We start from the raw sequence: 19,425 nt of genomic DNA on the forward strand, positions 1-19,425 counted from the left end.
TATAGCTTTATCCAAAATTCGATATATTGTATAAAGTTTTCTAGTCTATATTATTTTAAATGAAGAATTTATTAATAGAACTATAAATAATTTCGATTACATCTTCACTATTATTGATTAAATTTTAAATAAAATCGAGGAAGCTTTCTTAAATAAGGGTACTTTATTTTTAGTCTTCGAAAATATTTTGAATAAATTTATTATAAAAGTTTAATTATTTGAAATTTTTTTACTAATAATTTTTCTGAAATTTCAAAAGTTTTTAAATGAAAATAATTACATAAACATACTTTCTAAATATTTTATAAACTTATTATTTAAAATTATTATTATTATTTAAATTTTATTTAGAAGTATTAATTAATTCTAGCATATTCAAATAATAAATAAAATATTATTTAAAAAAAGAATTTTCTTTGATTTTATTTAAATAAAGTAAATATAAGTTAGAAAGACCTTTAACTAATTAAGCAATAATTAAAAATTATAAATCAATTTTACTTTTATTCTAAATTTCAAATCTAAGGCTTCTTTCATATTCTTGAATTTAATTTTCTTAAGAAAAAATGACTTCATTATTACATTAGAGTTATTTTTGTAACTATGAGTATTTATTTTCTAATTAGATATATTTATTTTCGTTTATTTAATTTTTATTTTCGAAATTATTTTTTAATTGTTTTTTTTCTTCTTCAAATTCTTTTTTTAAATTAAATATTTAATTCTCTTATTAGACTTTATTTTGATGTTGTATTTTTATAAATTCGTCAGTTTAGAATTGTAGTTTATTTATTTTTTCTTAGTATTCTTTTTCTTGTTTTTCAAGTTTTTTTTCGTTTTCTTTTTTTTCGTTTATCAAAATTTGGATTTAATTTTTTATTTCTTCTTCAATTTTTTATGTTTAAAGGACTTTTTTATTTAAGTATAAATTTTAAAATTTCGCTTATTTTTCGTTTGTTTATTCTTTTAAAATATGAAATATGTTTTCAAGTTTTTTTTATTAGTTTTCTTTTTCTTCGGACATATTTTCACATTTTTTTTTTAAGTCTTAAATTTACTTTTGGTTATTTTTTATTTCTTTTTGATATTTTTATAAACTTTCGTCTATTTAATATTTTTATTCATTTAGTTTTGTTAAATTGAGTTTAAATTCTTCTATTAATTTATAACTCTCTTCTAATTTATTTTTTTATGTGTTTATTTCGACCCTTAAATTAGAATTTTCTTAGTTTTATTTTATTAATTCGGAAGCTTATTTTTCACTTTTGTGTCTTATTTATTCTAATTAATATATTTTTTCTTCTTTTTTATTTATTAAAAGTTCATATTTTTCTATTTTTTGAATATTTTGTTCATTTAATTATTCATATTTTTTTATTATATTTTAATGAGCTTATACTTCTTTTTTAAAATTTTCATTTTATTGTAATAAAGCTGATATTTGTTCTCTATTTTTGATTTCCTTCAATTAAATTTCCTTGAGAATATTCTATTATTTATTTATTTATTTATTTTTTTTTAAAAAAAAAACTTTAAATTTCGCAAGTTCAATCGAAAGACTAATTTTTTCTTGTTCTTAATTATTTTAAATATTTTAGTTTTTTTCTTTTTCTTGTTCCTATTAATCTAGTATTTTATTTTAATTTTCGAGTTTTTTCAAAAGAGATTAGTTTTATTCTGTTAATTATATAATTTTTATTTCTAATTATTTTTTTATAAATTATTATTCAGATTCATCATTTTTAATTTATTTTTCAATATTTTAAAATTTGAGTTTTTATTAAATTTAAATCATGTCTAATTCTTAAATCTATATTTTTATTTATTTTATTTTTTGAAAAAAAAAAAAATACTTTTTCTTCTAGTATTTCTATTTGTTAATTTTTTATATTTAAATCATTTGTTAATAATTAAATTTTTGTATGTTATTCTTTCAATATATTTATTGTTTCTTATGTTGATTTTGCACTTTAAATTTCTTGTTATGTATATGATTTATTTGTATCGTCGTTTAAATTCATATTTTTTATTAATTTTTTTATAATACTAAATTTTCTTTTTATCTTAAAAAAATAAATATAATTTAATAAAATATTAAAAATATTTAAATTTTCTTTTTTTTAAAAAAAAAATAAACAATTTTAAATAAAGAAATGAAATAAATAAAGCTTTTAATAAAAAATAAATAAAAAAAAAAAAAAATTAAATATGTTGTTTTAGTACATTCGTATTTTTATTTTTTTACTAATTTAATAAAATATTTTTTATTTTTCTTAAAATTAAAAAGTAATTCAATTTTTTTTTAAATTTACATAACATAAATATTTAAAATAAATAAAAAAAAGAAAATATTAAAAAAAAAAAAAAAATTTTAAATTAAACAAAAATAATATAATAAACAAGTTAAACACATAAAAAAAAATAAAACGTAATGTCAACAATAGCATCATGTAGTAACTCAATATTAATTCATTAAATAGACAATGTGATTCCGATATTTTAATTTGACCCGCATAACAAATCAACAATAAACTGCATTGCATTTAGTCAAAACAGTAAAAGAAAAAAAAACAAAAGAAATAAATAAAAAAAAAATCAAAAAAGACCAAGCAATTGCAAGTTGTGCAGATGACGGAAAAATAGTAATATCCCATGCTACAACTGGGAATAATTTAATATCATACCAAGATGAGGACCCAAATAATAAAATATATTCGATTTCATTCACATCAAATTCACAATATATCGCCCATGGGTGCTTAAATGGGAAACTAAAAATATACGATTTAAAAAAGAAACAAATGTAAGCGAAATATAAATCCCATTTTGGAAGTGTAAATACAGTCGATTGGCATTAAAATGATTATTTAATTGCTAGTGGAAGTTCTGATGGGAATATACAAATCCATAATATCTAAAATAATATAATGGTAGCGACTTTTAGCACAAGTGAACTACAAAATTCGCCATCAATAAAATAAATAAAATTCTCTTCTTTAAAAATCGAAAAATTAGCAAGTTGTTCGAACGATGGAAGAGTTTAAGTTTGGGATATTAATACAAGACAATAATTATGTAATTTAAATAATCATTCAGATAAGGCAACTGCAATTAGCTTTTCGACTTAAAATTAAATTTTTTTGGGAAGTTGTTCTTTAGATTAGAAAATTAACTTTTATGATATTAGTGAAAAAAAAGTTGTCAAAACACTCAATACTGATTAACCTTTGACCTCGCTTAAGTTTTGTTTAGATGGGATTACTATTGTGGCAGGGACTTTGTATGGGGGTTTACTTGTATATGATTTGAGATAGGCTCATTAACCGAAAAATATTTTATAGGGTCATGATAAAAATTGTCCGGTTAATTTTATTTCGATTCATAATTAAAATATTAGTGATGCGAAAAAAAACTAAATGAAAAGTTCACTTGGTGTTTAAAAAAATATCAATATTATACCTTATTAATCTTCAAATATTTAAAATTTTAATATTTCAAAAGATTCTTTTGGGAATATGAATTTATAAAATAAAGATAACAATAGTATTATAAATAATAATAATAATAATAGTGGTAGTAATTTAAATGGTATATTTTTTATAAAAAAAATATTCATTTAATTAATTTTTTTTTATAAATATATATTTTTATAGAAAATTAATAAATTAACAGTAATAAAGTTATAAGCTTGGAATAAAAAATAATATCAAAATTGAATGAAAAGTAGAAGTAATTTTTATAATTTTTTTTCTTTTTTTTACATTAAATGCAGGAATTTGTTTTATTTTTTATTAGCATAGTAAAACCAGATTTAAAATTGGATTTTGAATAAATGAAAGTTACAGAAGTTTAACAGCCAGAATTCTAAAATAAAATGAATGTTGTGAATAATTAGTAATAAAATTAATTATAATAAGTTAAATTATAATAATAAATTTAATAATAAGTTTAATAGCAATTAATTTACTAATAATAAAATTAATCCTAAAGCATTTTTTTATAAAAAACATAACCATAATAAGTATATTAATAATAAATTTAATAACAATAAATATAAATAAATGATAATAAAAGTATATAATCAATAAATTAAAAAGAATAAATTAGTAATTTTATATATTTATATAATATAATCACTAATAAATATATTATAAATATTTAATTATTATAAAAAAAAAATATTTTAATTAATTATATTTTTTTATAAAATAAGCATTATCTAAAATGCCTTATTTTAAATAAAATATATGTATTTTAAATACTTCTTAATTATCAAATAATGAAGAAGATTAAAAAAGGACTATATAATCATTAGAATTACCACCAAAAATAAATACTACTTAATAGTAAATAAAAATATAATTTATGTTTTTTTTAAAAAAATAAATAAAGGTAAAATAATTAATAATCAAACATTATAAAATAAGATGATTTTTCTGAAAAATAATAAAATTTTATCAAAAGAGAATTATAAGAATAATTGAATGAAATTAAAAACGAAATTAGAGGAGAGTTTTAAAATGTTCTTATTGAAATGATTAGATAATTTCAAATTTAATAAGTATTAAACAATATATATGTATTTTACAATCATAATATAAATAAATTTTATAAATATTATTAAAATAGAATGAAATTAATTAATAACTAGAATTTTTCGCAAATGAAAATAAAATGTAAAAAGAAATTATATAAAATTTAAAAACTGAAAATGAAAAACTTAAAAAATATATCCATTGAATAAATTTAAATAAGTAAGCTGTATTATTTTTTATAATTAAAAAATTCAAAATAATTTAATGTTCATTAATTTAAATTAAAATAAATTATTATAGATAATAAAATACAGTATATATATATATATATACATATATTTATATAATAAAATTAAAATAAATAAAATCATCTAATATCTCTCATATTATCGACAAGAATACTTTATTATTTGTACTTATCTTAAATAGAAGGGAATAAATTCCAAAACCTTAAAGTTTCATCCCCTGCCCCAGTAACAATAGTCTATCCGTCCGGACTCATTGCCACAAATAATACTCTTGAAGTATGTCCTGTAAGTTCTGCAACTTTTTACATAGTAGGATATTTCCATACAATAATTTAATTCTAAGAATAACCATGTGTACTAACTATTTCATTAACACCTTCCCAAACATTAAATTACAAACTTAAGACTAAGTATCTATATAATCTAATTATTAATTAGTTGATGTGTTCCAGAATCTTATACATCTATCCTATGTGCCACCTCCGGAAGCTAATAAACCTTTTTTTATTATTATTAAAAATTAGAAAACATATAAAATAATATTATGTATATATATATATATAAATATTTACTATGTTAATGTTAAGACCATGCAATAGCCTTTACAGCAGCTTAATGTTCGTAAAATTTACATATAGGGTTATTTGAATGATTATTCCAGACATTAAGTTTATTATCATTCCCTCCTGAGGCTAACAATTATTCATCCCAACTCCATTTAAGTCCACATATTTCTTATTTATGTTAATTAAGTTTTCTCTAATAATTATTCTAATCTCTCACATCTCTTAATAATATAGATTTATCTCTAGAACCACTAGCTAATATTTCGTTTGACCAAGCTAATGAACCTATTCGTCCTGTATGTCCTTTTAAAGTTCGAATTTTTTTAATTTCATCCGCATCCCAAATTTGAGTTTCTCCTTAAGAAGTTCCTATACATAATTAATGACCTTTAGGATGCCAGTTTACACTAGAAACGGAATCGTTTATGCCTAAATCACAAAATTTTATGACTAAATTATTACATGCTTTCCATAAATAAACACACGATCCAAGAGCTACTGCTAGAATGTTAGTTTAAGACCAATCTACTAGATTTAAATAAAAATCGTCTTATAAAGATGGCGCGTCGAGTACTTTAAAAGGTATTTTTGGAATTTATCGCAAGTATTTTTCTTTTTTTTCTTTCATATTTAAAGTATCTTGGATTTTTAAATAATTATTATTATTTTAAATTATTATGCCTTTTTCATAATTTGAAATATTATTCATGCAAGGGTTTTTGACTTTTTCACCAAAACATAATATATTATAATTTTCAGAATTATTTTCATCTCCAAAAGGACTTTTTATAGGCAAACTAAGAATATGTCTTTTATATAATTATTCGATAGAAACTTAGTATTATTTGTCTAATAATTGGCCTTTATATTCATTATTAAGGGTTGATTTTTATATTTTTTCATGAGCGTGGGTTAACGCGATACTTAATTTGGAGTTTTTTCTACAAGGAATAAATCTATCATTGTAGTTGATTTTTTAAGATTTGTTTTGCTTTATTTTTTCTTCTTATTATTTTTTTTCTTCTTTAGTTTTTTATTTATGTATTTATGTTGATTTGGTTAAATTAGATTCTAGAAAAGGTTAACTAATTATTTTATTTTATTTTTCAAAAAAAAAAAATATATATATATATATATTAATATTTACTTTTTTTATTTTTATTTTTTACTTAGAATTTTTTCTTATATTTTATATTTTATTATATTTACTACTAGAACTTAATTTTAATTCTTCGTTTGTAGACTTTAAGAAAGGAATTGTTGTTTCTTAATAATTAAAATCTTAATATTTAAATAATTATGAATTTGTTAATATCTAATGATACGCCTTTTCTTAATGTTTTAGGCAATCTATTTTCATTATTAGTGTATGAATAATTTAATTAATTTTTTTGCTAGGAATATTAATTTAAAAGCATGAAAATTTTGTTCTTTATTATTAATGTTATTTTATTTTATTATTTGTTGTTAATATGGTGTTTTTTATAATTGATTGTGTATTTATTTTTAACAAAGTAGAACAAAATGATTTTATATTATTTATTTTAGTAATTATATAATTTTATTTTAAAATTATAATTTTTAATAAGAAGCAATTACTAACACAAATAAAATTTATTTAGCTTTTATATATATTTATTAATATTTGTTTTTAATTCAATAAATTTAATATTAATAATAATAATTTGTGAATGTTTATTTTTTATTTCTTATAATTAATAATTAAAGAATAAAAATTACAATATAGAAAATTTATAAATTATTATGAAAATAAAAAAATATGAATTAAATCAGTATACAATATATATTCTTTTCATTTTCTATAAAAAATATAAATAAGCATATTCATTTATATAAATAAATAAATGTAAATATTAATTTTTATATATATAATCTAATAAACATTTAATTTTTACAAATATTTAAATTCTATTTAATTTATTTTTTTAAAATAATATGATAATATATTATATAAAATTTAATAATAAATTTACTTATTGTTTGCAATATTATATTAGAAAAAGAAACAATTTATAATTTTTTATGTTTATTTATTAAAATAAAAATGAAATGATTCTTTGTTATTTTTTAATACAAATTATATTTTTAATTTTATAATAATTAATAAATAAATATTAATAAAAAAAAACTGAAAAAATGATAATAAAGAAAATATTTAAAAAAAAAAAAAACTAAAATACATTTAATTTTATTAAGAATAAATATGAATATATAATATATTAAAATTTTTTTTTTTACTAAATTTAATATATAGAAAGTTTTTTCTAAATTATCATTATTAAATAAAAAATAAAAAAAAAATTAAATTTTTATAATTATAGCATTATGTAATTACAAATTCAAAATATTATAAACTTCTAAATTAATAATCAAAAAATCGTAATCATATTAATAAAATATATAAAAAAAATTAAAAAATAAAATTAAACAAAATTAGTAATAACATTCTAATAAGAAAATAAAATAAATATATTAATTATAGAACATAATTAAAAATAAACATAATTTTGTAATTAAATATATAAGTAAAAATATATAAAAATATATAAAAATATATAAAAATATAAAAAATATATAAAAATATATAAAAATATATATATATATATTTATATATATATATATATATTTATATATATATATATTCAATTTTTAAAGTAAAAAGTTTTATATTTTTATTTTTTTTGAATAAAAAATTTTAAATACATATTTTTATCTTTTTATAATTATTATAATATAAATATATATTTATAATTAAAAATTTATTTTATAATTACTTTATTTTTAGTTTTTTATACATATTTATATCTATATATTTATAATATTTATTTTATTTTTTATTATTATAACAAAATAAAATTCTAATTATTACTTATCTTTTATTTATATTATTTTATTTCCCTTAAGATAAGAAGTTATTTTATTATAATTATGTTTTTATTCTGTTTTATTTTCTTTTTAAACATTATTTTTTATTTATAAATAAATTTTTTAATTTTTCTAAATAATTATAATTTAAATTTTATTTTTGTAAATTAATTATTTAAACATTTTGTTTTATTCATTTATACTTTGCATATTTTTTTTATACTTTATTCTTTGTGCAGTTATGATTTTTTTAATATTTATTTTATACTTCTTTTTTATTTTTATTTTTTATATTTATAAATTAAATTATTAATTAAATTTTCTTTATTTATATTTCATAAAAATTATCATTTACATTATTCATATATTTTTTAATAAAAATTGATTTTTTTTTTAAACAAAAATTACGCAATAAAAAATATTTTAATTATATAAAATAATTTAAAAATAATAATTAATTTATAAATATATTTCTGAATTATTCATATAAATTACTTTACCTGTTTTAATTTATTATTATTAATTTTATAAATGGAGAATATTAATTTAATAATAAATGGAAATATGTTTTATTTTATTTAATAATACTTGTTTTATTTAAAACACGTAAAATTTTTTGTGCATTTCTAATATTTATTTATCATAAAAGAAATTTATTTTAAAATAATTTCGCTGTTTTATCTTATTTTAAAGATTTAATTAAATTTCCTTATTTGATATGTATTTGATAAATTAATTATTATTATTATTATTATTATTATTATTATTATTATTATTATTATTATTAATATTATTATTATTATTATTATTATTAACATTATTATTAATTAAATTTTCTGAGTTCGATAAATTATTTATATCTAATTATAAGTTAGAGTAAGTATTAAATTTTTATTTTTGATTTTAATTATTAAAAGGTTTGTTTTTATAAAGTTGCATAATTTATTAAGTAGTTTATTATTTTAAAATATTTTAATCTTTTTTAACCTAATTATTTACTTGTGTATCTTTTACATTAAGGTTTTATTATTATGATTTTAAAACTCTTGAATTCAAAACAATTTTACTTTGTAATTTTTCTTAAATTTTAGCTTTTTAGGCTTTCAAACTAAGTTTTATAATATTGTTATCATTTTAAGAATAAAACGATTTTTTTTATATGTCAACTATATTTTAACATAATTATTATCTTAATGAGAATTTTTATTACTGTTTGACTGTAATAAAGTTATAACTAATACTTTATTTATAATTATTTTATTCTTATATTATTATATTTTCTTTTTTTTAAATATCAAACCTTTAAACATTATTATTGCATGTAAATGGACGTTTACAACATTAATTTTTTTGATTTAGATTTGCTAACTTATATTTAGTTATTTATTAATTTTAGCTTTATAAAATTTTTTCATGTTTTTCTTCAGTTTGTGTTTTTATAATTTTTTATATTTATGGAGTTATCAAATCTAATTAATATTTAACAAAGTTTGTATTAGTTTTATATATATTTCGGTTAGTTAATTAAGAATTTAATAATTTTGTTATATTAATACTTTTGGCTAAAAATTTTGGCTGGTTCCAAATGAATTATTTAAAGTATTTATTTTTACAAAACTGCTGCACGATCTATTTATTTTGTTTATACCTATATATTATTTTTCTTAATTTAATGAGCTTTTATAAGTAAGACTTCTTTAATTTTTTTATTAATTTTTTTATTATAATTTATTTTCAATAATTAAGTTTTATTAAATTTTTTTTGTTCCAGTAAACTAATCATGTATTAATTATGCTGATTAAATAAAACTTTAGTAATTAGAAATATCATCCTTAAGTTGATAGATTTATATAGATATATATATATATAGATATATATATATATATATATAGTTATATATATATTATATATTTATTTTTATTTATTTAAATTTATCCGTATATATAAAAATTATATTAACTATTTTAAATTTAATATTATTAAAATATTTTATAGTATAAAATTTACTACTATTATATATATATAATATGATTTTTAAATCTAAATATAATTACTTAATTTTAAGGATATATTCTTATAAAACCGTTTTGATTTTATTTTTCATGTTTATCTATTTTTTTTTAAATTTTAATTTTCTTTTCTTCTTCATTTTTTTTTTTATGTTTTTATTATTATTATTTATTATCTTAATACCTTTTATTGAAAAATAAAGTTATATTTATATATTATTTAAAAATAAATACTATTATTTATCTTAATATTTAGCATTGACTAATATTAATGTATCTAATATTAAAGAATGTTTTATATTATAATCTAAAGGAGTATCAGTTGTAAAACTTGGCGTATGATTAACCTCAATTAAATATGCTTTTAAATGTTCATCAAGCATAATATCAAAGCTTTAAAAAAATATTAATTAAAATAATTATTTTTGTTATTTATTAAAACCCGAATATTTCAAAGCACATACAATTATTTTATTCTTTAAGTTAACTACTTTTATATAAATGGCTTAAATAAGGTTATACACTGCACATAGTTTTATTAATAATTTATTTAATTTAAATGAGAACTTTATTTATATCCTCTCCTATTTCACTCAAATATTTTAAAATAGAAGAAAAGCTTCTTTTATGTCCAAAATCATCTTTCAAAACTTCCTTATTGAATATAAATTCTGGATTTAATTTATTAATAGCATAATTAGTTAAATGCATCCACATATTTTTTATGTTTTTTTTTTAAGGTTTTTAATATTTTACAGTTGCAAATCTTGCAAAACCTTCTCTATATAAAAATATTTTCAATGGACAGACACTTTTTACAAGTGCATATACTCTAAAATCAAATTTTAAACCATCAATTAAATATGGATTTTATATATATTATTATGCTACTACATGTTATTCTTATCCTTTTTTTTTTTTTTTTTTTTTTTTTGAAATAAATATTTTTTATTTTATTTTTTTAGTTTTATTTTTCAACTTATTTTTTATATGCTTTAAATTAAATATATTCCTTTTCCTTAACAATTTGCTTCTGGTTTCACTATTATAACAGGCTTTTTAGTTTTATTTTTTTCCATATAAATTCTTAGTTCTTCATATTAAAACGGTAAAAGCCATGTTTTAGGGAAAAAATCATATTCTAAAGGAAATATTTTATTCATTTTTTATAAATGTTTTCCTAAATAATTTTTCTTGCCTAAATTATATGATCCTGGGAAATGATTAATTTTTTAAAAAGGAAGCATTTTTCTTAATTTATCATCGTTTATGTAGTAATCATACCAAATTATATTCCAATCTTAAATATTTTTGTTTAAAGAAATATTCCATTAAAATTTGTTTTTACAAACTTCTTATATTATATTATATTTTGTATCTTTTTTTTTTTAATTATTAAGATTTTTTTATTTTTATAATTTTTTAGAGATTTTTAATATTAAATAAACTTGATAAATCTATTGTTATTTTTTTATTTATTTTTATTTTTCTATTTAAATTTATTAGTGTGCTTAATGACATAATTTAATTTAAGCTTTATGTAGGTTTTTATTCGCTTATTTATTTAAAAGATTTTATTTAAAATATATTATAATTTAATTATTCTGACCCATTTTATTCTTAGTCTTTTTCTTAAGAATTATCAGATAATGAACAATATGAAAGACTTACTTTTAAATTATATAAATAATTATAAATATATTTATATTTATAAATATATATATAATTATTTATATATATTTTTTATATATTTAAATAATAGTTTTTTGAATATTTTTTGTTACTTTGTTATTTTTATTTCATTAATAGTAATTTATTAAATATATATATATATAAATATATATAATTAATATTTATATTAATTTAATAAATATATAAAAAAAACATTAATTTATTAATATAATTTTTTATTTAAAAATTAATTAAAGATTAAATTTTTTATAGTTTGATTATTTTTTTAATAATAAATATTTAAATTTTAATTTTTTTTTTAATTATAATAATATTTATATATTTTTAAACTAATTTGTAATTTTTAAATTATTTTAATTTTCATATATATTATTAAAATTTATAAAATAAAACTTTATATATTAAATTCATTTAACAAAAAATAAAATAAAGATTTTAGAAAACTAAATAATATATAAAAAAATAAACAATATTAAAAAAAAATTAGATTTAAAAATAATTTCTTTTATCAAGCAATATTCATTTTTTAATTTATTAATATTATTATTATTATTATTATTATAAATTTTACTATTTTTTATGTTATTCTAAATGTTAAATTAATTAACTTGATAAATGAAATCCCATTTAACAATTATTAAATGCACAAATAAATTTAAATTATTATTATTTCTCATTTAATATTTATTTTATATTCTTATTTAAATAACCTGATAAATTTTATGCTTTTAATCCTGTATTATCTATTTTTTATAACTTTACATTAGCATTCGTTATTTCTTATTAATCCATTCTTGCATTTACCTTTACTTAATCTTTTAATATGTTTTATAACATTTAAGGATTCACGTTAAATTTTGGGCGTTATATTTATTATTAATGTGATTCCGAATCGGATTTTGAAGAAGAGGAGGATGAATATACCCTTTTTGTTTTTTTTGATTTTCTTTTGTATTTATTATGATGCTTATTATTTGAAGAATTATTACTTGAACTTCTACTTGAAGAACGACTATAGATAATACTTTTTTTTTCTGATTTAATTTTTTTATATGATTTTTTCTTATTTTATGATTTATGTTCTATTGATCTGGAACGACTTTTTGGTCTCATTATATTTTTTTTTTAAAAAAAAAATATATATTAATATTTTTTTATAATTAAAATAAATATTTTAGTTAGTTTTTTTTATTAAATATCTGTAAATAAATATATATTTTTTATTATTGAAATATTTGTAAATATTTTTTTTTTTTAAATAATTATATTAATATATTATTTTTTTAAAATTTATAGTTTTTTTATAAGAGATTATTCTATAACTTCATAAAATAAATTAATTGATAATTTATATATGATTAAAAGTATTTTTATTAAAGATTCAAATTATAATCGAAAAAAAATATATTTTTTTAAATATATATACTTAAATTACAAATTATTATTAATTTCAACTTTAAAAAAATTATTTTATTTTTGTTAATTCTTTTACATTTTTTATTTCAAATATCTCCACTTTCTTAAGCGTCTTCATTTCTATCTTCTCCATCATCCATATTTTCAAAATTAATAGCAATATCATCCACATTATCACTAATATAATAAAATATAAATATAACAAAAAATTATATAAAAAAACATACTTTTCAATATCCATATTTTCGTTTCCATCTTCATTTTTGAGATTTTTTTCTTTTTACATTTATTATTTCTTTTAAATAATCATTTTCTAATTTATTCCATTTTTCTATCTTTTAGGCATAAACATTTAAGTTTCATTTATTTCGTTTTCATCTAAAAGCATTTCCATAACCTCTTTTGGTTTCCAAATATCAGCTTTAAAAGCTCCACCAGAATAAACTGTAGACTAAACCATTTATTTCTACTAAGCTCTTTTTAAAATTCTTTCCTCAATAGTTCCTTTCATAATAAGTCTATAAACTTAAACTTCCTTAGTTTAACCTAAAAAAATTATAGTATTTATTTTAAATCAATAAATAAATATTACCTATTCTATGTGCTCTGTCCATAGCCTATGCATCCATAGTAGGATTCCAATCATTATCGTAAAAAATAACTACATCAGCAGCTGTAAGAGTAACTCCCAAACCACCTGCTCTTGTACTTAATAAGAAAACGAAAGTTTAATCATTTTATTAAAATTCATTTACCATATCACGTCTATCTGATATATTACATGAACCATCTAGACGGAAATATTTGTATTTTTTTCGGGTCATAAAATCTTCTAGAATATCTATCATTCTTGTCATTTAACAAAATATTAAAACTCTATGTCCGTTTCTTTTAAGAACTTATAAAAGCTTTTTTATTTATTAATAAATTTTTATATATATGTATATATATATTTATATATAAATTATATATATATATATATATATATATATATATATATATATATCTTGATTTACTTTGTCTAAATATTTTAATTTAGCACTATCAGCTACTAAACTTGCGAAATCAACAACTTCGATATTAGAAAAAGACTCTTAAAAATTATTGTTTAGTAGACCATCTTTTAATAACTAATAAAAATATATATAAAAGTATAAACATAAATTGTAATAAAATAAAATTTATAAATTAATAAATAAAAATAATTTTACTTCTGTATTTAATTAAGATCTTCCCAATATAGGTATTTATTATCCTTCAGTTGAGAATTGTGTTTTTTATAAAACTCTATGTTTTCCTATTATAATAAAACTTCCGAACTTAGCTTCTTGATAAGTATATTTATTAGTTTGAAAACTTTAAGAAGAGCAAGTAAACTCTATTATAGGAGCTTCGGTTTTTTTAATATAGCAGTAAAGTTTATTAGGGTTATGTGAAAAAAGGGCTCCTATTTAATTTATTGTCCTATTTTGTTTGGAAATAATAATTTTTTCATTTACAGATTCGTGTTTTTATTCAAATTAACCTTCAAGTATATTTTTGGACCACCATAAATTTTTAGATGGAAACTTTTCATCTTTTGATGCGTAATATTGGTATTTTTATTAAATTTTGGAAAGAAAATGTAATAAAATAATATTTAAGTATAAAGAATCTGCTCGAGAGTATATTTCCATTATATTAAGAGGTAAATCAAGTAATCTTATAAATGAAAAAAATGAATTTCCTTTAAAAATATCCTATTAGATGTATTATGTTGAAAATAATTAAAATTTCCTTTATATAAAAGTATAGAAATTCTCTTAGCATAAAACTTCATCATAGTATAGTTTTGGAATTTAATATATTATAGGGTTATGAATGTTTGAATATATCATTTTTATTTAACCAGGCTTTGGAGGTAAATGGCCTGTATAAAAATATATATTTTAGAATATAAACGGACTTCGGGAACTTCTTCTTTCAAATAATTCAGGATGATTACATACCTTTATTTTATTTTATTTATTTTATTTTCTTTGTTTTTTTTTTTTTTAAATATTTTATTTACTTTTCTAAATTGCATTACTAAATTCATTAAATTATCAACTTTTTGTTTCGATTCAAATATTTTAAAGAAATCTTTTAAAGATAATTTCTATCTAATAGACTCATAGAAACATTATTGCCTTTTGGTCATAGTACACATTATTTAGTACTCTGTTTTTGCACCAATTTCATGTTCGACGTCTTTTTTTATTCTTCGGAGCATAAAAGGTTTCAAAATAGCATGCAAACGTTATAATTAGTGTTAATTTAATTGTTATTTATCCTAACTGGAGGCTTCTATGTCTTTAGAAAACCATTCTTAAAATTAATCATGTGAATCAAATAGTTTAGGCATTATAAAATGTAGTAAAGCCCATAGTTCAGCCATTGTATTTTATATAGGAGTACCTGTTAGAAGTAGTTTATTTCTAGAATTAAATGAAAGTAATGTTTTCCATCTTTAAGAATTAATATTTTTAATAGCCTAAGCTTCATCTAATATCATATATTACCATTTTATTCTGTGGAAAGTCTTTTCGTCAGAAACTACTAGTTAATAAGATGTTATAACTAAATGGAAAGGTGAACTTTTACAACCTAAATGATGTGAAGAAAAATACGTTCTTATAGTTTTTCTTTATTTTAAACTTCCCCAATACGGAAGAACTTTTAATTAAGGGAAAAATTTCTTTAATTCTTACTACCAATTATCTATATATATATATATATATATATATATATATATATATATATATATATATATATATATATATATATATATATATAAATATAAGTTTTTTTATTTTTAATTACATAAAGTAGATGATGGTGCAATAACTAAAAATGGCCCCCATATATTTTTTGAATTAACAATATGTGTTATTAAAGCTATTGCTTATATAGTTTTTCCTAAACCCATTTCATCTGCTAATATACCATTAATACCTTATTCATATAAATTATCTAACCATCTAAGACCTTTAAGTTAATATTCTTTAAGTGTTCCTTAAAATAAAGGAGGTGGCTAAACTATACTATTTTATGTTTCAGCTTCTACTTATGAGAAATCTAATTTTTGAGCCGCTCTTATATCTTTATCATTAATTTTTTTTTATTCATTTATTTTTATTTTATCATCTTCACCTCCAACTTTAAAATTTTTTTTTTTTTTTTTAAATATATATATATATATATATATATATATATATATTAATATATATATACATAATTATCTTTCTAAATCTGTATTTCTATCAAATTTAATAAGTTCGTTTCTATGTTAATTAATTAAGGAAGCTACCTATTAAACGGCTTCGTTTTCATCAATTTCTACTTGATTTAATTATTATTATTATTATTATAATTATTTATTTTCTTAATCCATTTATATGCCTAATTTCTAAGCCATAAAATGCGCATATAAATCAGATTGTCTCATTAAATATTCCAATCTTTTTTTTTATAAATGAGTCTCTTTTTCTTCCTCATCTCTTCGAAATAATTCCATCTCAAGTTTTTCGATTCTCCTTTTTATTTCGTTTAATTCTCTTTCTCTTTTTCTCCAGTATGTAGTCATTTCTTTATGCATTTTCTTACTTCTTAGAGCCCAGTCTTTTTATGCTCTTTAGCTTTTCGAATATTTTTTACGGACTTCTTTTGAACATAAAATTGCGTATTTTCGGCAGTTCATCTCGTTTTCTTACCTTGTTTATTAAGCAAATCTGTATATTTTTAATACGTTTTTGACTACATTGCCCCAAGCTTTTTTTAATAAAGCTTTAGTGTATTTGCTCTTTTCCTAAGAGTTCATACGGTTTAATTTTTCAAGCTTTTTTTCCTTAGAATCGTCGTTTTCCTTGTTTCTTTTAGACATTATCTCGTCCCAGTCTTGATAATATTCATTTATTTGATTTAGTTTTAGTTTCAATGGAGAAGATGTGGCATCTGAAGGGGGCATAGCTGAATATAATTCAGCATTAGTCCTTTTTAATTTCAAGTTTAAAGGTTATTATTAACCTTATTGTTGTTAATTTGAATTTTATTGTTGTTTGTTTCTGAATACAACAGGTCGAGTAAACAATCGGTTAAAAGGATCGGTTGTGTCTCCATGTATTGCATGATATTATGGAACTATTACACGTTTAGCCTCATTATAATTACTGCCACAAAATGGTAGGTTTAATGCATTAAATCGATATTTTTTAATTTTAGTAAAATCTAATGTCTATAAATAATATATATATAAATATATAAATATATATATATATATATATATATATATATATATATATTTAATTACCGTAAAACCTACAATATTTTTTTAATGCAATAGTTATTGGTCTTTATGCGAAATTTTATATTTTTTTAAAAGTTAGCTTTCTATTATATTTTAATCTTGAGGAAATTCTATTAATTCTGTTAATTTTGTTAGTATTTTTTCTATTCTTTTTGAGTTTTTTGTTTATTGTGTTTTTTGAATTTCTTTAAATATTGTTTAGTTTTAGATATATTCTTCTATATTTTAATCTTCTTCATTTATTTAGTTTATTTATTGTATATTTTTTTAGAATTATTTAAATAAGTTTCTTTTTTTTTATATATTTTATGTATTTTTATTTTTTTACTTTTTTTTGTTTTTTAAAAAAAATCGCTTTGATTCCAAAAATTCTTGCTTTCTATTAGATAAAAAAGTCTGATTTTCAATATTTTGAAAAGCTTTTATAATTGTATTTTTATTTAGCCTTTTTGTATTTTAGTTTTTAATGTAAAATATAAGAAATATATACAAATAATATTAATTTTTTTTTTTTTTAATTTTTTTTTTTTTTACAATTATTCTTCTGAGTTAATAGTTTATATTCTTTTTTAAATTTAGGCTTTATTTTCTGCTTATTTTTCATTTAGAATATCTTAGTCAAGTTCATCGTCGGTTATTTCGAAATTTTATGCAACATCTAACCTCATTTGTTCTATTTTTTTATTATTTTCATCATATTTTTTTAATGAGTGCTTTTTTTTTATAGTTTTTTTTTTTTTCTTTCTTTGTTTTTTTTATATATTTTACTTGTTTTTCATAGTTTAAAATTTCTTGTATTTTTTTTACACATTATTTATAAACGTTTTGGGGGATTTGGTTTTGTTGATTTTGGTCTTATTGGTCATTTTAACTTATTTGTTTTTGAAAAGAGGAAACTTCAATTTAATGATTGTTAATCATGTTTTTTTAATAATGAAAGATTTTTTATTTATTTATTTATGTATTATTTTTAAAAAAATTATTTTTTTTTTTTATTTTTTTTTTCCTTCTTCAAAAAAAAAAAAAAAAAAAAAAAAAAAAAAAGTATATTTATTTATTTTATAAAATATTTATTATTAATATATTAAATTTTATATATTTTGATTTCTTTTTTCATATTTATTATTTTATTTTTTTATTTGTATTTTCGCTAATTTATATATTTTTTTATTTTTTTATTAAAATAAAATATAAAACAATCATACATCCAATTCACAAATAAAATTTAAAAGTATCTTTTATATTTTTTAAAAATAAATAATAATATAAATAATTTATTAAAATGAAAAGTAATAACTATTTAATTATGTTAATGCAAAATCGATTTTTTATTTTTATTAAATACTCTTTAATCATATTATATTTTAATTATAATAAACCTTAAATTAAAATTTTAATAATTTTCCCGCATATAGTGTTATTTTTTAATAATATTATAAAATTATAATTTTAAATATTATTAAGAAGTATAAACAATAATCAAATATATTTACATAAATTTTTCAATTTTTGAATTATTAAAATTTAAAAAAAGATAAAATGATTTATAATTTTTTATTTAAATTAATATATATTCATTATATAAAAAGTTAAAAATTATTAATTATAATTATAATAAAACATGTTAAAAATTATAAATAAATATAATGTTTTATACCTTATAGTTTATATTTATTTATATATAGTACATAATACAATGAAATAAAGTAAAATAAAATAAAATAATAGATAGTTTTTATAATTATATT

The 19,425-nt window shown here is 16.9% G+C and overlaps 3 protein-coding genes across 3 annotated transcripts, besides 48 other annotated features; all 3 read right to left on the reverse strand. All coding sequences in view use genetic code 6, as the record gives it.

Annotated features, from left to right (window-relative positions):
* The first annotated feature begins 1,052 nt into the window (after window positions 1-1,052).
* Window positions 1,053-1,092: a microsatellite.
* Window positions 1,093-2,319: 1,227 nt separating this feature from the next.
* Window positions 2,320-2,369: a microsatellite.
* Window positions 2,328-2,370: a microsatellite.
* Window positions 2,332-2,393: a microsatellite.
* A 164-nt stretch (window positions 2,394-2,557) lies between these two features.
* Window positions 2,558-2,603: a microsatellite.
* Window positions 2,604-3,888: 1,285 nt separating this feature from the next.
* Window positions 3,889-3,931: a microsatellite.
* Window positions 3,906-3,949: a microsatellite.
* Window positions 3,919-3,954: a microsatellite.
* A 1,079-nt stretch (window positions 3,955-5,033) lies between these two features.
* On the reverse strand, window positions 5,034-5,977 carry IMG5_202420 (hypothetical protein; the record flags this gene model as incomplete). Its single annotated transcript, XM_004023896.1, has 2 exons — window positions 5,034-5,281; window positions 5,356-5,977. 2 exons carry the CDS (start codon window positions 5,975-5,977, stop codon window positions 5,034-5,036), a joined length of 870 nt encoding a protein of 289 aa, XP_004023945.1.
* A 365-nt stretch (window positions 5,978-6,342) lies between these two features.
* Window positions 6,343-6,372: a microsatellite.
* Window positions 6,346-6,384: a microsatellite.
* Window positions 6,385-7,760: 1,376 nt separating this feature from the next.
* Window positions 7,761-7,798: a microsatellite.
* A 32-nt stretch (window positions 7,799-7,830) lies between these two features.
* Window positions 7,831-7,877: a microsatellite.
* Window positions 7,878-7,887: 10 nt separating this feature from the next.
* Window positions 7,888-8,012: a microsatellite.
* Window positions 7,897-7,967: a microsatellite.
* Window positions 7,897-7,976: a microsatellite.
* Window positions 7,941-8,012: a microsatellite.
* Window positions 8,013-8,096: 84 nt separating this feature from the next.
* Window positions 8,097-8,143: a microsatellite.
* Window positions 8,144-8,356: 213 nt separating this feature from the next.
* Window positions 8,357-8,426: a microsatellite.
* A 326-nt stretch (window positions 8,427-8,752) lies between these two features.
* Window positions 8,753-8,801: a microsatellite.
* A 169-nt stretch (window positions 8,802-8,970) lies between these two features.
* Window positions 8,971-9,061: a microsatellite.
* An 871-nt stretch (window positions 9,062-9,932) lies between these two features.
* Window positions 9,933-9,959: a microsatellite.
* A 117-nt stretch (window positions 9,960-10,076) lies between these two features.
* Window positions 10,077-10,146: a microsatellite.
* Window positions 10,084-10,147: a microsatellite.
* A 485-nt stretch (window positions 10,148-10,632) lies between these two features.
* On the reverse strand, window positions 10,633-11,858 carry IMG5_202430 (tubulin-tyrosine ligase family protein, putative; the record flags this gene model as incomplete). The annotated part of the gene is made up of 2 exons (XM_004023897.1): window positions 10,633-11,153; window positions 11,225-11,858. 2 exons carry the CDS (start codon window positions 11,856-11,858, stop codon window positions 10,633-10,635), a joined length of 1,155 nt encoding a protein of 384 aa, XP_004023946.1.
* Window positions 11,155-11,179: a microsatellite.
* Window positions 11,188-11,235: a microsatellite.
* Window positions 11,190-11,220: a microsatellite.
* Window positions 11,625-11,679: a microsatellite.
* Window positions 11,704-11,741: a microsatellite.
* Window positions 11,709-11,749: a microsatellite.
* Window positions 11,859-11,919: 61 nt separating the features above from the next.
* Window positions 11,920-11,985: a microsatellite.
* Window positions 11,922-11,982: a microsatellite.
* Window positions 11,963-11,996: a microsatellite.
* Window positions 11,973-12,021: a microsatellite.
* A 48-nt stretch (window positions 12,022-12,069) lies between these two features.
* Window positions 12,070-12,108: a microsatellite.
* Window positions 12,109-12,257: 149 nt separating this feature from the next.
* Window positions 12,258-12,298: a microsatellite.
* A 78-nt stretch (window positions 12,299-12,376) lies between these two features.
* Window positions 12,377-12,418: a microsatellite.
* A 50-nt stretch (window positions 12,419-12,468) lies between these two features.
* Window positions 12,469-12,499: a microsatellite.
* Window positions 12,500-13,103: 604 nt separating this feature from the next.
* Window positions 13,104-13,185: a microsatellite.
* Window positions 13,186-13,439: 254 nt separating this feature from the next.
* IMG5_202440 (hypothetical protein) lies at window positions 13,440-18,608 on the reverse strand (the record flags this gene model as incomplete). Its single annotated transcript, XM_004023898.1, has 11 exons — window positions 18,446-18,608; window positions 18,212-18,390; window positions 17,681-18,122; window positions 16,978-17,605; window positions 16,606-16,710; window positions 16,195-16,464; window positions 15,404-16,092; window positions 14,879-15,341; window positions 13,946-14,374; window positions 13,581-13,899; window positions 13,440-13,530 (listed from the first exon to the last, which is right to left on the reverse strand). Exons 1-11 carry the CDS (start codon window positions 18,596-18,598, stop codon window positions 13,440-13,442), a joined length of 3,768 nt encoding a protein of 1,255 aa, XP_004023947.1. The 5' UTR covers window positions 18,599-18,608.
* Window positions 14,286-14,359: a microsatellite.
* Window positions 15,342-15,382: a microsatellite.
* Window positions 16,094-16,173: a microsatellite.
* Window positions 16,475-16,518: a microsatellite.
* Window positions 16,558-16,604: a microsatellite.
* Window positions 17,615-17,672: a microsatellite.
* Window positions 18,176-18,210: a microsatellite.
* A 48-nt stretch (window positions 18,609-18,656) lies between the features above and the next one.
* Window positions 18,657-18,682: a microsatellite.
* An 8-nt stretch (window positions 18,683-18,690) lies between these two features.
* Window positions 18,691-18,721: a microsatellite.
* A 2-nt stretch (window positions 18,722-18,723) lies between these two features.
* Window positions 18,724-18,761: a microsatellite.
* Window positions 18,762-19,425: the final 664 nt, after the last annotated feature.

This window comes from Ichthyophthirius multifiliis, assembly GCF_000220395.1.
Source record: "Ichthyophthirius multifiliis unplaced genomic scaffold scaff_1120509251428, whole genome shotgun sequence".
NCBI classification, from domain to species: domain Eukaryota; phylum Ciliophora; class Oligohymenophorea; order Hymenostomatida; genus Ichthyophthirius; species Ichthyophthirius multifiliis.